Raw genomic sequence first — 17910 nt, forward strand, 5'->3', positions numbered from 1 at the left:
TTTTTTTTAATTGGTCAGAGTTGGGGACTTGGTTAGGCCAGAGGGTTGGCATTTTAGCAGCCATCATGTTCTCCCTTGAGCTTACATAAAAGGTTTACTTGTTGTAATTTGTGGGGAGCAAATAAAAGCTTTAGGGTGTACTGGCAATTCTACTGAAATGCTCTTCTTCCACACTACTTCTTTAACCTGAGTCTTAAAAACACATCATGCATACGGTTGAGTGAGGGTATCAACTAGTAGTTACAGTAGCCATGAAGAAGATTTGTTGTTTTTTATACCCCGCTTTTCACTACCTGAAGGAGTCTCAAAACAGCTTACTATTACCTTCCTTTCCTCTCCCCACAGCAGAGACACTGTGAGGTTATTTATTTGTTTGTTTGTTTATTTATTTTTTTAATTTCTTACCCGCCGCTCCCATGAAGGCTCACGGTGGGTTACAATATGTGCTTAAAAACCCAATAAAATCACCCCTTAGAAGCACAGTACAATACAATAAACAGTAAAAATAAAACCAAAACACTAAAACACGAACAAGAATAGCGGCAACTAAACCCCCTCCCCCCTCCCCCCTCCCCAGGGGAGGCAAAAGAGGAGGGTTGAGACTGAGAAAGCTCTGACAGGACTGCTCAATCAGAACAGGACTGTCAGGACGGTGAAGAGCTCAAGGTCACCCGGCTGGCTGCACGTGGAGGACTGGGGAATCGAACCTGGCTCACCAGACTAGAAACTCTTAACCACCACGCCAAGCTGGCTTACATCATCACTTGAGCATACCCTGAGGATTCCCTGTTCGATACAGGTTGCTGGCTAGGTACCAGGCATAACACTATTTTTTTGCTTTTGTGACTCCCTCCTTCTTTGATACAGAGAATTCCATCCCTCAGCTGCCACACCAAGTACCACCCCCCTGTACTACCCCATGGCTAGCTTTCCCCTGCCACCTATTGGCAAGGCTTGTCTATTCCACAGGGCAGAAAATCCAGAATAGTGTAAATATTAAGGCTGAAAATAATCATGGGTTATCCATTTACCACCTCTCAGAATGCTGAATGTGTCCTTCACCACTTGGCTGCACTCAGACTGTGAGGGCCTGACCTTGTCAGCAAGGAAATTTTTTTCACTAGAGCCAAGCAATATTGCACTTACTGTGTTATAGCAGCTTGCTCTTATTTATGGAATGCGTTCTGAACAGTACTAACCGATGTAAGAATTGGTTGGCTGGAGTAGCAGAGACTACAGAAAATAGGTCACAGGTGGGTTCATGGCACCATTCTTGGTGGGGCAACCTGGCCTCTATTCCAAACTGTTAAAGGTATGAAGCCATATATGCCCAGCAATTCTTTATGTGTTATACCTTTTCTCCATAGACATAAAGGTCTATCCAGGAAACAGAAGTTTACCATAAAAATGTAAGCCTTTTAGCAATAAGGAGCTTCGTATCGCAAGGCAGTAGGGTGTAGTACTTAGAATGCCACACTGGCATCTTTAAGCGCCATTCTGCACAGAAAAAAGCAGCATTAGGCTAGCGCAATGGCCTAACACTAAAAAAAACCACGCCTCCAGGAATTCCTCACCTGCTGACTCTTCTGCTGCCGTCTAGCACTTCCTGCCATTTTGCACGCCTGCTTGAAATGGTGGAAGAGGGGAACATGCTATACATGTTTCTCTCTTCCCCCTGTCAATCAAGACAGACAGCCAATCACCTTTCTCCCTCCTTTTAGAGCAAGCCCTCTAGCAATCTGGAGCCTTGAAGCTTTAAAGAAAATCTGGGGGGGGGATTTTTTTTGGGGGGGGGGAGAGGCAGGCCTTATGGGAAAACTGGTGGGGAAAAGTTTATTTTGTGATATGCCAGGGTGATCAAAGGTTCTCACCTCCCCATATGTTGCTTGCTCCATCTCCATACAACTGTGAAACATTCCTTTGATCACTGATAAAAAGGCAGTTTGGCTTCTCCCTGTGTTTTTGTAAAGTACACTGAATTCTAGGGGATTGATTGGCGGTTTTGACAAAGGATTATCATTGGCTGTATTTGGTTGTGACACAAGTCTACCGATGTAACATAATTGATTTTTGCTATATATTCCCTGTCATGTAAGAAAATCATAGACTGATGAAGACTGCTTGCACTCGAAAGCTCACGCCCTGAATAAAACTTTGTTGGTCTTAAAGGTGCTACTGGACTCTGATTTTATTTTGCTAACTTCAGACCAACACGGCTACCCCATTTGAATCTAAAACAAAGTGATTCTAGAGTCATGTGATTCTAGAGAGCCTATCCTGTGCCTCTACTAGCTATTTAACTCTTGGGGAACTTCTTCCAGGCAAGCCCTTCCAGGCAAGCCCTTTCCACTTCCAGAATGGCAGTCTTGTCCCAAACTTCTGGGTCAGTTCCCTGACTTGATCAGGTGCAAGCAATTTGGTACCACCGGCCTTTTCTCTGGGCTGCAAGCTGCATTCCTGCCACCTCATTATGTGCAGCCTCTCCAGCTGTTGCACCTGTGCCTGCCAATGCTTAGACGCCATTTAACAGTTCAAGCTCATTTCCCTATGTTGTAAAAAATCATCAGCACATTCTAAAAGTGATTCGCTGATTCTTATTGACATTCCATGGTGGAAGCCTCAGAGGTAGTAGAAGTGAATTGTCTTATCTGTAAATCACTGTGCACAGGGCCTTAACTGTATTACAGGCAGGACTGCGACGTAGGATTTGGCAAAAATTATAATTGTACGCTTGGTTTGATTTGTTTACAGCTTATTATTTAGTAGCATACTTGAACAGACATGGGGGCCTGCCCGATGATGTCACTTCCAGGATGACTCGGAAGTGTTGTCACTGCACAGGAATGATACCCATTTGCCTAAAACTCTAGAGTTTGGAACAAATGCCAGAGAATTGCCATTTCCGAGTAATGTCACGGATCACTGGCAAGGGTAATTTTCTTCCCATTTCACTCCCTGCCAGACCACCAAGTGTGTATGGGGGGGGGGGAAGACATCTGCCACCAGGAGACTTAACACGCCCACCCACACTGTGTGTGGGAAGAAACACATCTACACATCTACATCATCCCTGGGGTACTCCACTTGTCACTCTTTTCCAAGAGGATGCTGAACCATTAAGAGGATGCTGAACCATTGAGAGCCAGTTTGGTGTAGTGCTTAGGAGTGTGGACCCCTTGCTAATCTGGCATGTCGGGTTCAATTCTGCACTCCTCCACATGCAGCCAGCTGGGTGACCTTTGGCTTGCCATGGCTCTGATAAAGCTGTTTTGACCGAGCAGTAATATCAGGGCTCTCTCAGCCTCCTCTACCTCACAGGGCGTCTGTTGTGGGGAAGGGGAAGGGAAGGAGATTGTAAGCCACTTGGAGACTCCTTCAGGTAGAGAAAAGCAGGGTATAAGAACCAACTCTTCTTCATTAATATCATGGCTCTCTCAGCCTCACCTCCCTCACAGGGTGTCTGTTGTGGGAAGAGGAAGGGAATGTAAGCCGCTTGGAGACTCCTTCTGGTAGAGAAAAGTGGTATATAAGAACCAACTCTTCTTCTTCAGTAATATCAGGGCTCTCTCAGCCTCACCCATCTCACAGGGTGTCTGTTGCAGGAAGAGGAAAGGGAAGGCGACTGTAAGCCACTTTGAGACTCCTTCGGGTACAGAAAAGTGGCATATAAGAACCAACTCTTCTTCTTCTAATTCTGTGCCTTTGAAAGAAAGCACAAAACTGTATCAATTTAACTGATTTCTAAAATGAAACACAAACAGGAAACAACCTTAATGCAAATGTTAACAATTCTATTTTTTCCAGTAGCACACACATTCTGGGCCTGGCTCATAAATCTCTTAAAATTGGGGGGTGGGGTGGGCTCCAGTGCCTACAGATATAAATCATGCTGTGAAGACAGTGAACCATGAAATGATTCTGTTAACTTGTCATCTGTCTGGAATATATTTTAAAATCTCCAACAGAAGGGTCTAAATAATAAGACAAAAGTGGTCAGGCCTAATAAAGTTGGATAATTTGGGGAACTGATACTTTTCAAGTCATCCGCCTGTATGTATCTGTCGACAAACTCGAGACAATTCAAGTGCTGCCTATCGTCAGAACTAATCTTTTAAAAAACTGAAATAAGGTTTGTGAATTTGTCGAGCTGTGTTTATCTCATGAAAAGCATTATATCACAGAGATAAACATCTCTTCAGCTGACATCCCTGTTAATTTTTTTAGAAGAAAGGTTAATGGCCAGGGTAAAAAAAAATTGAGCCAGGAAGAGATAAATATGAGGTAGATGAGAAAGATTGTCAAATACGAATAATACTGCAAAGCAACTTCATCACTGCCAGGTTTTTGATGTATCAGTGCTATGAATCTAACTTAATTTTTTAAAAAATGCAGTGGCCAGGATCCTCACAGCAACACCGTGGAGGTCTCACATACGGCCTATTCTCCATCAGCTGCAATGGCTGCCAGTTGAATTCCGGATCAGACTAAAGGTTCTGGTAATTACCTTCAAGGCCATACGCGGTCAGGGCCCAGTGTACCTGAGGGTCCGCCTCCCTGCCTATGCCCCTAAAAGAGCCCTACGCTCCTCCGCTACCAACCGGCTAATGGTCCCTGGCCCAAAAGAGGCCCAAAAGAGACCAGGGCCAGAACATTCTCTGTTATGGCCCCCACCTGATGGAATGAGCTCCTGGAAGAGATCAGTGCCCTGACCAAGCTTAAACAGTTCCTCAGGGCCTGCAAAATGGAGCTCTTCCGCCAGGCATTTGGTTGAGACCAGACACAACCAACAGCAAATGAAGGGCCCCTGCTCCCCTCCCTCTCAGAACCCCACCAGAGTGCTCTGGACCTGTTTGTACTGTTTACTGTATCATTGTTTACACTATTGTTACAACTACCTGTTATTAATATTGTATGGTTATTCACGTGTTATTGATTGTTTCATGTATCATTAATAAGTTCCATGTAAACCACCCTGAGCCTCCGGGGAGGGCGGTATATAAACCAAATAAATAAAAATAAAAATAAAAATAAAAATAAAAATAAAAATAAAAATAAAAATAAAAATAAAAATAAAAATAAAAATAAAAATAAAAATAAAAATAAAAATAAAAATAAAAATAAAAATAAAAATAAAAATAAAAATAAAAATAAAAATAAAAATAAAAATATCTGTGTCATGCCGAGAAGAAACTGAAAAACAGATCAGTGCTCAAGCTTTTGCAAAATTGTTTCAAGTACAGCAAATCAATACTTCATAATATCAAAAGTCCTTTTCTCTCAACTCTTATTTCCAGGTAAAAAATGCTGTTCACATCTACTCGGGAATTGTGTAATGAATTTCAGAAGCAAAAATAATGAACTGGGAGAGGTGGGTCCCAGTGAAGAAACAAATATAGAAAAATATAGACTTCCTTTCTGCACCTATTGTTGAACATTGTATAACCAAAAACCATAAATGGGAAGAATTACGTTATGCTTTTTAAAAATTTGAAAAAGAATGCTTTAAGAGACTGGATAATAAATTATTAGAACAAGAGGAAACTCATGTCATCTTTAAATGTGTGAAATAATAAGAATAAAAGAATTACTGAAGAGAGAAGACTCTATATAAGTCCAATTTGGTTATTTTACTGCCATATTTGTTTCCCAGTGCATCTATATTTTTCTATGAATTTCAAAACAACCGTCATTGGGGTGTTACATTCAAATAATTGGAGTTTGGCAAATTGATCACACATGTTTAAATAAATACTGATTTTTTACACTCTAGGTAGACCAGAAGATACTATATCAAGGTAAATATAGGCAACATGTTCCTGGATCCTATACCTCAGTGGTTCCCAACCCGCGGGCCACGGCTCCCTCTTCCCGCCCCCCCCCGAAGCGAGAAGCTCGCCAGGCCGCGAGCAAATTGGCCACTGAAGCGGCCGATTAGCTTGCGGCCAGGCAAGCTTCTTGTTTTGGAAGGGGGAGGAAGAGAAGCTTGCCGGGCCGCAAGCTAATCGGCCACTTTGGCGGCCAATTTGCTGGTGGCCTGGAGGGGCAGAGAGTCCCTGGCATGGTGGCAGCGCAAACGCACCTGTGCGGACTGCCGCGCAAACACGTGTGTGGCAAGGCCGCACAGGCGCGTTTGCGTTTTTTTTTTTTAATATGTTTTTAAAGTTTGTTAAACATTAATCAGGTGATAAGATCATATATGGTCACATCGACATCCTTCCCAAATGGCCAGTGATGGGCCTGTAGAGGGTGGGCAGGGGAGGGGCCCGTGTGGGCCTGTACACAGCTCTGCTTCCCAACCGTATTCTGTATGAACATGCCACTTCTGGGGTTTCTTGAAGCCTCAGGATTGTTTCAGGGGGGTTTCAATGGTAAAAAAGCTGAGAGAGGCTGGACTAGAGCATACTTCATCAGATGCATGGAATGTTATTCCTAGTTAGCATATCCATAGTTTTAGAAGGGAGAAACTATATATAGTGAGACCAAATGGCTGTGAACCACAATGGACCAAACACACACAACCATCCACAACAACTGAAACTGACCATAAAATAATCCTATAACACTGGTTATGAAAGAAGAACCATTATACCAAATGAGGCCTAATCGAAGGAGAATCAAACTTGCCGATGAGTTCAACTACAAAACTTTCACCATGGAGTCTCCCTTACATTTCCTTGGCTGAGGAATAAAGACTTTAACGTCAACAAGAGAGGGCCCTGGGAGACTGAAAAATTATCTTACTCATTTTGTTTTTTAATGTTGCCAGTTTTTTATGGGAGATCTGACCTCTCTCCCACATTCTTGAGGCCACACAAATTTTGGCATACTGGATTTTAGAAACCTTTCTTGACATCAAATGAAAAAAAAAACCAGAACTGGTTACACAGAATACTGTACAGTTGACTGTGGAAATAATTGTGTTAACATTCCCAGCTTTCCAGGTAATTTTGTCATAGAAAGCAATTAACTGTCTAACACAAGGATTCCCAATCAGGGGTATGTAGATCCCTTGGGGTCCATAGCCTTTCCCCTCCTGCCTTAATGAACTTGGCCACAAGCTATAGAACTGGATGCGTCTGCCTAGAGCACTCAGTGGGTAGGCCATGGGTGTAATAATCAAAGCGGGGGTGTCAGTTGTGGTATGGTATGGGAAAGTCACTGCAGATGGGGACTGCAGCAAAGAAATTAAAAGACGCTTGCTCCTGGGGAGGAAAGCTATGGCAAATCTAGACAGCATCCTAAAAAGCAGAGACATCACCCTGCCAACAAAAGTGCGTTTAGTCAAGGCTATGGTATTCCCATGAGCCTCTTGTGGCGCAGAGTGGTAAGGCAGCCATCTGAAAGCTTTGCCCATGAGGCTGGGAGTTCAATCCCAGCAGCTGGCTCAAGGTTGACTTAGCCTTCCATCCTTCCGAGGTCGGTAAAATGAGTACCCAGCTTGCTGGGGTGTAAATGGTTATGACTGGGGAAGGCACTGGCAAACCACCCCGTATTGAGTCTGCCATGAAAACGCTAGAGGGCATCACCCCAAGGGTCAGACATGACTCGGTGCTTGCACAGGAGATACCTTTACCTTTACCTATGGTATTCCCAGTTGCAATGTATGGCTGTGAAAGTTGGACCATAAGGAAGGCTGAGCATCAAAGAATTGAGGCTTTTGAACTCTGGTGCTGGAGAAGACTCTTGCGAGTCCCTTGGACTTCAAGGCGAACAAACCAGTCAGTCCTAGAGGAGATCAGCCCTGACTGCTCCTTAGAAGGCCAGATCCTGAAGATGAAACTCGAATACTTTGGCCACCTCATGAGAAGGAAGTACTCCCTGGAGAAGAGCCTAATGCTGGGAGCGATTGAGGGCAAAAGAAGAAGGGGACGACAGAGAATGAGGTGGCTGGATGGAGTCACTGAAGCAGTAGGTGCAACCTTAAATGGACTCCGGGGAATGGTAGAGGACAGGAAGGCCTGGAGGATCATTGTCCATGGGGTCGCGATGGGTCGGACATGACTTTGCACCTAACAACAACAACAACATGGGAAAGTCTGGGTTGTCTTCTCAGCTCCTGCCCTTCTTTCTGTCTAAGCAGAAGAAGAAGAAGCAGAAGAAGAAGAAGAAGAAGAAGAGAAGAAGAGTTGGTTCTTATATGCCGCTTTTCTCTACCCGAAGGAGGCTCAAAGCGGCTTACAGTCACCTTCCCATTCCTCTCTATGGAAGAGTCACCATAGTATTAGTAAAGGCGGGGGAGGAGAGCAAAAGGAAGGCAAAGGATGTGGGTGGTTATATCAATACTGGGCAGGGAGGCATGGCTATCTGTCATCACTTCAGGGGGTCCTCGAAGCCTGAAATTTATTTCAGGGGCTCCTCCATGGCCCAAAGGTTTAAAACGTCTGGTCTAACGGGAAGCAGTTTTGTTTTCAACTGAACATTCAGCAGTATAACTTATTTTGAACAGACAGACAGCCCTGCTTGGCTGTTCTCTCCTAAATATAGACAGTGGGATAAATATGGAGATATAAACTTCATGACGTAAGCCAAGTAAGTCATGCAAAGCTGCCCAATGCTACAAATAAAGTTTCCTGTTTTGCATGTATCGCCATATTGGTCCCTTCCCTCAATTGGTTCCTTAATTATAATGAAGTTTCTGACAGGAACTGAACCGTAGCTTTTGTTTACCCAAAGGCCTCCTATAGATAGCTAAAGCTAGTAGAGCAGATTCATGCGTAAAGTTGGGGAAAGACTGAAAAGATTCCTAATGTTCACTTTAGTAGACTCCCCTCCCCTTTTCTTGGTATTTCCTGCTTCCAAGCATCAAAGGAATCTGGACAGAGGACTAACTGGCATAAAGGTAAATGGTTCTCTCTAGATTCCCCTGTGTTTACCAAATTATGCTGTAGAGCAGTGGTCCCCAACCTTTTTATCACCGGGGACCACTCAACGCTTGACAATTTTATTGAGGCCAGCTGGAGGGGGGGGTAGTTTACTCCTCTACTCTCAACCACTGTCCTAGCGCTCTCTGACTCTGGTCGCTATGGTAATGTTTAAACAACCCTTCAGCCGTCTGCAATCAAGTGAGCGCTCCTAAGTGCTGGGACTCCGGGGGGGGGGGGCAGGGAAGCCAAGGTGGCGCTTCTGCTCAGGCAGGCGGGGTGGCTGGGTCAGGAGAGGGAGGCACAGCTGTCTGCAATCAAGTGAGCGCTCCTAAGCGCTGGGACTCCGGAGGGGGGGCAGGGAAGCCAAGGCGGCACTTCTGCTCAGGGAGGTGGGGTGGCTGGGACGGGGGAGGGAGGCATGCCAGCGAGCACTGGTGCGGAGCTTTGAGCCTGCACATGTGCGCCTGCCGGATCAGATCGTTGATGAAGTAAAGGGCCGGGGGGGGGGGGAGAAGGCGTCGTTCGCGGCCCACCTCCAATTAGTCGATGGACCACATGTGGTCTGCGGCCCACAGGTTGGGGATCGCTACTGTAGAGAAGCTGATTCTCGTTGAATAGCCTACTTACACTCCTGGGGGCATTCAGTCTCTGTGTACCTAGGTTTCCTGAAATCAGAGGGCAGACTCTTAAAAGGGAGTAAAGCAATGGCCTCCCTTAACATTTCATGCTTCAAACCTGATATACTATTGCACTGACTGTCAAAGTATATAGCATTTCTGGCTCAGCATAAATTTTATGTTTTACTTAGAAGTAGGGGAGATACAAACTATTATAGTAGTGGATAAAAGGCAGGTGGAGGTTGCTAGGCAACTGCCAATACATTTCAGCTACTTCTTCCCCAGAATTCAGGTGCAGTACGTGACCGTATTGTATGTTTTTCTCTTTTTCTCTCCTTACGTCTTACTTCCCTTTTGAGAGAACTAGAAGGGGGATGGAATGCAGAGGTCACAACTATCTTCTCAGAAGGGATAGCAAGCTTGTTTGGTTATAGTCGAGGTGTTTGACTGCTGCAAAGACTTTACATTGGTCAACCTTGATGGCAATGACATTTTGAGAGCCCCCTAAAATGAATGCCTATGTTAAACCATAAACCCCTCCAAAGACCAGAAGAAGGAGGAGGAGGAAGAAGAGGAGGAGTAGGAAGAGGAAGAGGAGAGTTGGTTCTTATATGCCGCTTTTCTCTACCTGAAGGAGTCTCAAAGCGGCTTACAATCTACTTCCCTTTCCCCTCCCCTCAACAGACACCCTGTGAGGGAGGTGAGGCCGAGAGAGCCTTGATATTACTGCTTGGTCAGAACAGCTTTATCAGTACTGTGGCAAACCAGAAACCAGAAACATGTTGAAAGAGTAGAAAACAGGCACAATGTTGTTCACCAATGTAAGTATATACAAATACTGTATTGTTCTCTATTGCACCAAACTGCCATCCAATCTCAACAGTCTTTGATCACTTGATATTGGGAATTAACTTCCACTGGCATTTGAAACTCAGGAAGAAACCTATTGGGTTGGATTCAACCCAATGTTTTGCATAGTCTTGTTCATATTCTTCTCTTTATTACAGCCCCCATTCCACATAGCTTTTGTCCATAAAGGTCCCATGACTCTCCTCTTCCTTTTACATATGAAGAAAAAGAGTATGGGTCCAATCCATCATCATTCTCCTGAGTCATCTAGTAGCTACTACAATCACTGTAACTAGTAGTGACATTTACAAGAGGTGAAGTCTCCGCCACACACAGGGAGAGACTATTAAACAGTTTACTTCATATATCAATTGTTTCAGATAGTAACAACCTAACCGTTATTGATAAAATGGTTAAGCTTTTGTCTTTAATTACCCATGATGTGTCATGTTTTGCTCTGGCCCCAAAGCAGATGAGGGCCAAATTAGTTGAGAGTAAACAAGATACTAATTAAACTCAATCTATAATGCGCTCTTGTAACTTTTCTTCTTTTCCTCTTTTTAATGACGTTTTATCTGGGTGAAGATCATTTCGTTTTTCAATTTATATACATGTATGATATTTATAATTGTTTGGAATGGAAACTTGTAATGGCCCACGACCACATGCAATAAACCTTCGACTGACTGATATATATTAACTGTTTTGTTCCATAGGGTTAGGAGGAAGAAGAAGAAGTTGGTTCTTATATGTTGCTTTTCTCTACCAGAAGGAGTCTCAAAGCGGCTTATAATCAGATTCCCTTTCCTCTCCCCACGACATCCTGTGAGGTAGGTAAGGCTGAGGGGGCCCTGATATTACTGAAAGAGCTCTGACAGGACTGCTTAGTCAGAACAGCTCTAACAGGGTTCTGATGAGCCCAAGGTCACCCAGCTGGCTGCATGTGGGGGAGCGGGGAATCAAACCCAGCTCGCCAGATTAGAAGTCAGTGTTCCTAACTACTACACCAAGTTGGAACCTTCATCTGACTAGCTCTTTTAGTCATGCATGTCTATATGTGATCTGTGGGCAAAAAGATCTATGTCATGGCAAAAAATCTGCTGCTTATATTCCATGCAGGTTCATCATCATCATCATCATCATCATCATAATACCAGCTGATATTTTATAAGAAGAAGAAGAATTGGTTTTTATACCCCACTTTTCTCTGCCTGAAGGAGTCTCAAAGCAGCTTACAATATTCTTCCCTTCCTTTCCCCACAACAGACACTTCTGTGAGGGAGGTGAGGCTGAGAGACATTACTGCTCTGTAAGAACAGCTCCAGCAGGACTGTGACAAGCCCAAGGTCACCCAGCTGGCTGCATGTGGACCATGGAATCAAAGCTGGCTCACCAGATTAGAAGCAGCTGCTCTTATCCACTATATCAAGCTCCCTGTGTCATGACTGTCATTCTTCAAAACTGTATACAGCTTCATCTTACAAAATTTAGGAGTGTGAGTTCGGAAACTGAAAACCTTCATCGCTCCTTTAATTGCTGCTGCACATTTCACACATGTGCAGAAGCCACCCACTCACACAACCTCAAAACAGATCTCAATGGCTGCTTTAAGTTTGACTAATTTTTAGAGTGGTAGCAGTTCATGACTGGGTTGTGTAAAAGGGATAATATGATGCAGAATATTGCAGAGCCTCATCTGCATATAAATAGACCTAATCAGAAATGCAAATAGCAATCAGGAGAAATTCTTTTAGGAAAAAAAAGAAGAAGAAAAGAACAAGCCCCATGAGACTTATGCAATAACAAAAGGTCAAATACTTGTATTGTCTACATTTTTAAACTGCTAATAGCCAGTAGTTATGCTTTCCTTTGCAAAATGGGATACAGGAGGAGCAGAGGAGGGCTAACTGACAATCAGCAAGGGGGAAACATTTGAGGGATGTTTCCCTCTTGTTCCTACAACTGTCCTATTATTAATTCACACTTTGGAACATTTTTACAATCTCAGGCAGGTGGGAATAAACAGAACCACCAAGCCATTCTAACATGAAATCAAACGTTCCTTTAAAAATGGCATACTGTGAGAGATTATCCCGTTTTCTCCCTGTAAATAAACAGCCAAGGGGATACACTTATAGAATATACATTCTCTGCACAATAAAACAAACATTCTATAGAAATAACCTTAATGTAATATTTGGAAATACAAATAAGTCCCAGTATGATCTGATCTTACAAATTTTATGGGGTATATTTCCAAATCCCATCTGATGGGGGAGGGGATCTATTATAAACCTAGAATGGTCTAATTCTTGTTAGATCTCTTTTTTTTTCTTTGTAAATCAGGACAAAGAATCTTCTTCTTAGCGTTTCTTCATACATTCCAGTTAGCATGCCTTACAGTACAATGTCAATCTACCAAATACTTATTGCACTAATTGAAATACTGCTTTCTGTGTGAATAACAATCTAGTAAGCCAAGAGGGCCACCTAGTGCCGTACCTTGGAATCTTGAAAAGTGTTTTCACGGGATGCATGTCAAATAACGGTGGATCTCCATCACCCAGTTCAATGGCGGTGATCCCAAGGGACCATACATCACACCGAGCATCATAGGAGTAATCATACTGTTGTTCACATGCAATGACCTACAAGAGGAACGCAAAGGAAACAGCTTGTTATAACCATCTTCAGAATCAGCAATTCCATATTGCCCAAGCAGGACATCCAGAGTTATTATTACTTGGGTTACCAATTCAGTTTCACCTCCCGGCCCGTTTATCCTGCCACTTATACCCCCCCCCTCTTTTTTTTGCAATGATACCGTTGCAGCTGGTAATTGCCACTTGGATCGACTTGTTAATTCAAAGATTTGCAGGGAAACCCTTCGAAGTTGCCTGCAAACTTGCTTCCAGCATTGACAGACATTTCGTGAGCCATTTCTACCACAATTACTTTTATTTCTTTTCTAAAAACTGTACTGCTTTTAATCCCTATTCCTGTTTTTCAAGTTGTCAGAAACAAAGGATGTGTGCACCTAAATGGAAAGAGAGTTTCCCCCTTCCGGTTTGCTTCTAAAACCTCAATGCCACTTGGCCAATAGATGGCAATGCCCAGGCTGTTCACATTTCGCAGTTGACACGAGGAGTCGGCATCGATCGATCCCGGGAACGATGTCGGTTTATCACTCGCAAGTTGGTGTATGAAGGAAACCGTGGATTCCAGTCTGAAGCCACGAGGAAGAAATCTGATTTCAAGTCAAATCATAAACAGAGTCACACCCTTCTAAGCCCGATAACCTCAATGAAGGTAGGAGGTGAACGTTAAAAAACAGGTGACAAAATTTGCAATCACAACCAAATAAACAAGAAAGGCCTAACTCTGCTTAGGATTGCACTGTTGTAGGACACTCAGATACAAATCTCCAGTTGGCTAGATGGGCCATGAATAGCCTCATGCTAAAAGGTTCAAGGATGAGCCATCAGGTTTTTATTTATTAATTGAGTCAGACGTTTATAAGCGATGCGCTCTGCAAACAAACAAAACCAGAGCTTTAAGTCAGTGGTCCCCAACCTTTTTGAGGCTGGGGACCGGCAGGGCAACTGCCCGCCCGCGCATGCCATGCATGCGCGCCCGCACATGCGCACATGCACCATGCGCGGTCGAAATCGCGCATACGCTGCACTTTCGCACATGCGGCCCTGATTCCCTCTCCCCCCCTCCCGCAGTAAGAAGCTTCCCGGGCTGCAAGCTTGCGGCCTGGGAAGTTTTTTACTGCGGGGGGGGGGCAGGGAGAGGGAGCCGCGGCCCGGCACCAAGGCCTTTGCGGCCCGGCACCGGGCCGCAGCCCGCGGGTTGGGGACCACTGCTTTAAGTAATGGTACAATGGTACAAATAGTCTAAAGCTGAACAATGCCCTAAATTCCTAAGGGGAAACAAAACCTTTTCTACAAAAATAATAAATCAAACATAGAGAATATTAGGTGAATAAATTCACAACCCATTTAGACAAGGTCTTCTCTTTGCATGTGCTTCCCATGACACTGAGTGTTATGTATGTAGACACTGAAGCTTGTATAGACCACAAGCCAATAAAGGATTGTAAGTCAGTCAATGACTAACTATAGTTGGATTTGGAGAATGGATCAATCATAGGCCCCCACTAAGGGCCAATCAGGTTAGTTAACAGGCTGCCTGAAATGGATATAAGTTTGAGGGGTTCCACTATTGGTGGTCTGGTATTTCTAGCTGGAGTTGGAATCGATAAAGAGCTGCTATTTCTGAAGAAACGGCATCTGTGTCTTGCTGAACCTACAGACATAACACTAGGAGTCAATGTTCATGTGGTCAAAAATAGATATGGAGGGATCATGGGCAATATCCATAACCATGGACACCTTTGGCTGACAGACTGTGGGATCCAACTGTTAGTGAGGAAGGCTGGCAATAGCCCAGAGCAGATTTGTCCAAGGGAAGTGATGGGAAGAAGCCAACACCTTCAAGAGATTTCACATCTAGAATCCATGAGGATAACTTGGATACAGAAAGCCAAATTTTACCTCAGATCTTGCCTTTCAAAATATACATCCAGAGTTTACAAATCTACATTGTTCTTCTCCCACTCAAAATAATATCAAGCTTAGATGGACCAGTGACTGACGGTGACACTTTATGCACGGCGGCAGCTACTCCGTGCTGCCGCCGTGCCGTTGCAGAAGGGCATGATGCCCCGCAGTTCCCCAAGTATGCATGGGGGTGGAGCATGCAGGGCTGCCCTAGCGTAATTCGCACGCATTTTGGGCCAGGAGGCCCAGGACGCAGCCGGCCAAGGTAAGCAGCAACGGCCGGGGGTAGGTGGGGAGGGGCCAGAGGGAGTGGGGGGTCCAGGCCCTCTCCATAGGCTCTGGCAGGGCAGGAGGTGACCCCTGCCAGCTCCGTGGCTCTGCAGAGCCCACAGGGGCTTGCGGTGTCCCTACAGGGGACACCGTAGGTCGGGCCAGGCAGGCGAAAGGCCCAGCGCTGTCAATTATGCACAGCGCTGGCCCACCCCAGCCTCTGCTGCCACACGGCGTAACTAGGAAGCTGCGGAAGTTCCCACGTTTGTTTAATGCGGGCCTTCCGTAGCCGTGGGCCGGGACATGCCTGTGCTGGTGGCGGCGGCAAGCATTATCGGGGATTTTCCCCGGAACCCTGCCGTTGCCAGAGCGGGCGTTCTAGCCCGTGCATAATGGGTCCATGAGAAATCACAAATCAGCAAATAAATTGACACCAAAAGAAATAGCAACAAGAGAAAAGGTAGCAGAGAGGGCATATGGGCTTTTCATTATTCAAGTCATGAATTGAGAAAAACGCCCAAATGCAGATCTTTTTTTTAAAGAGCTTTCTTTTTTTACCCTGCTTTTTAATACATGAAGGAGCCTCAAGGCGGCTTACAATCTCCTTCCCTTCCTCTCCCCACAACAGACACCCTGTGAGGTAAGTGGATCTGAGAGAGCTCAGCACTATGACTAGGCCAAGGTCACTCAGCTGGCTGAATGTGGAGGAGTGGGGAATCCAACCTGTTTCTCCAGATTAGAGGCCACTGCTCTTAACCACTACACCAAGCTGGCTCTAAAGATCTTCCACTGTATTTTCAGTGATGAAGCTATCATTTCCAACACCTCTCTCTCTCTTTAGTCTCAACATATACTGTACATCCATTAAAAAATATAGCTGCGGGCATACAATGTGTAACATGAAATGATTACGACCACAGAGCTAGACTGTCTGGAGACCTGCACGGTATAATTAGCACAGTTGACCTACCAAGCTGGAAGGAATCAGAGGTTTAAAGGGTTGGACCCCCTGGGGAAAGTTCAGACATTAACTTGGCTGATGTAACTACCTCAAGAACGTAGGTATGCCGGTGCTATGCTAAAAGAAGAGTTCAGTGTTTAGGGGACAGGGGGAACAGAAACCATGAATGCAGCCCAGAAGAAAATCCCTGGCTCCACGAACAGTAAAAGGCCATCCAAGTTAAACAAACTGAAGGCACTATCTGAATTTCTTATTCAGTTTTGTTTAATTTTATTGTATTTAATAATGACAATAATACATCTTTTATACTTAAAGCAGTTGTTTTATTAATTCTACAGATACCGTTTGTAGGCAAAAGGGAATACTTTAGGATTTCTAACTTGTGCTGCATGGATTATGATAGCTAGTAGTGTCAGGGGGTTTAATCTAATAGGCTAGATAAAACTACCTATGTTCAATTCAGTAAATTCACACTAGAGGGAAGGGCATTCAAGTAGGAGATCAGAATGAGTGAAAAAATCCTCAGCTGCCTGCTAAACAAATAACTCGTTAAATTTTTGCTAGAATATACATTGCATGTCCCATGTTAGATTAGGAACCCAACGGAAAACTCAATTATTATGGGACGGAAGTATATTACCGGTCTTTAAAGCTGTCTAAGTAAAATGTACACAGGAGGAAGCCTAAAGCCATTCCTCCCTGCAGTAACCAATCTTGTAGCTCTTCCTTTCAAACAAAAACGCTGGAATAAGTGAATCTTCTGATGGCAGGTTGCAGGAAGGTCAAACCTGAGAGGCCATTATGGCCAGCTCTCCTCCTCAAAGTGTGGTAGTTCCCATCATAACATGAGAATTCACAGTTCACAAATCCACCCGCTTCATAATATTTGCTGTGGATTTGCAATTTGAATAGAAAAGCACTTCCCTAACCCTTTAAGACTGCTCTGGTATTATGTGAAAACTACATACTCCAGATCAGGACCTGGAACATCTTTCTCCTATTTCTTCTCTCTGTTAGTCTGTATGTTTTTTTATATCCAGTATGATAAATAGTCATGGTGAACTCTAAAGCATTCACAATGTTTTGTGTTCCTTTGGTTGCTCCTAGGTCCATTCCACGCACATAGGATAATGCACTTTCAATGTGTTTTGGCAGCCGGATTTTCCTGTGCAGAACAGGAAAATCTAAAGTGCATTGAAAGTGCATTATCTAATGTGTGCAGAATACGGTCTAGTAAAAGCGATTAATGTGGGTTTTATTTTAAATCAACACAGCTGCATGCTATCTCTGTCTATTGGAATATCCCATAACCAGCCACCTAAGAGGATTCATCAACTGGAAGAAGGCTACCTGAGACAAGATTGTGCCAGTGGAATTCTTTGCCTCTCTCACTATATTATATTACTCAGTTTGACATCCACTGACACTTACATACAGTGGAACAGGCTTCCTCGGGAGGTGATGGGTTCTCCATCTTTGGAAATTTTAAAACAGAGACTAGATAGCCATCTGACAGAGTGGCTGATTCTGTGAAGGCTTAAGGGGGTGGCAGGTTACAGTAGATGAGCGATTGGGATGTGAGTGTCCTGCATAGTGCAGGGGGTTGGACTAGATGACCTATTAGGTACCTTCCAACTCTATGATTCTATGACTCTCCCCAGCAATTCCCAATCCATTGGGGTTCCTCATAAAGTGGTCTTTGGATCAGACCCTGAAACAACTTTTTTCTCCCCAATACCCCCTTGCGGCGGTGGGGGGGGTAAATTAAAACATCCCCTCTTCTG

At 44.2% G+C, this 17910-nt stretch overlaps 1 protein-coding gene across 9 annotated transcripts in view; it reads right to left on the reverse strand.

Annotated features, from left to right (window-relative positions):
• Nucleotides 1–17910, reverse strand: part of MYO3B (myosin IIIB) — a 327845-nt gene that overhangs the window by 252918 nt on the left and 57017 nt on the right. For 8 of the 9 annotated variants that reach the window (XR_013228041.1, XR_013228040.1, XM_077319759.1 and 5 more), the window contains exon 7: nt 12833–12978. Coding sequence is in view for 7 of the 9 variants with exons in the window: in XM_077319759.1 (XP_077175874.1) it covers nt 12833–12978 (146 nt within the window). In the remaining 2 variants the exon portion in view is untranslated. Of the gene's footprint in view, nt 1–12289; nt 12435–12832; nt 12979–17910 lie in introns of those variants that run through there. The other variant, XM_077319764.1, reaches the window with a different exon arrangement.

This window comes from Paroedura picta, chromosome 2 (genome assembly GCF_049243985.1).
Source record: "Paroedura picta isolate Pp20150507F chromosome 2, Ppicta_v3.0, whole genome shotgun sequence".
Taxonomy (NCBI): domain Eukaryota; kingdom Metazoa; phylum Chordata; class Lepidosauria; order Squamata; family Gekkonidae; genus Paroedura; species Paroedura picta.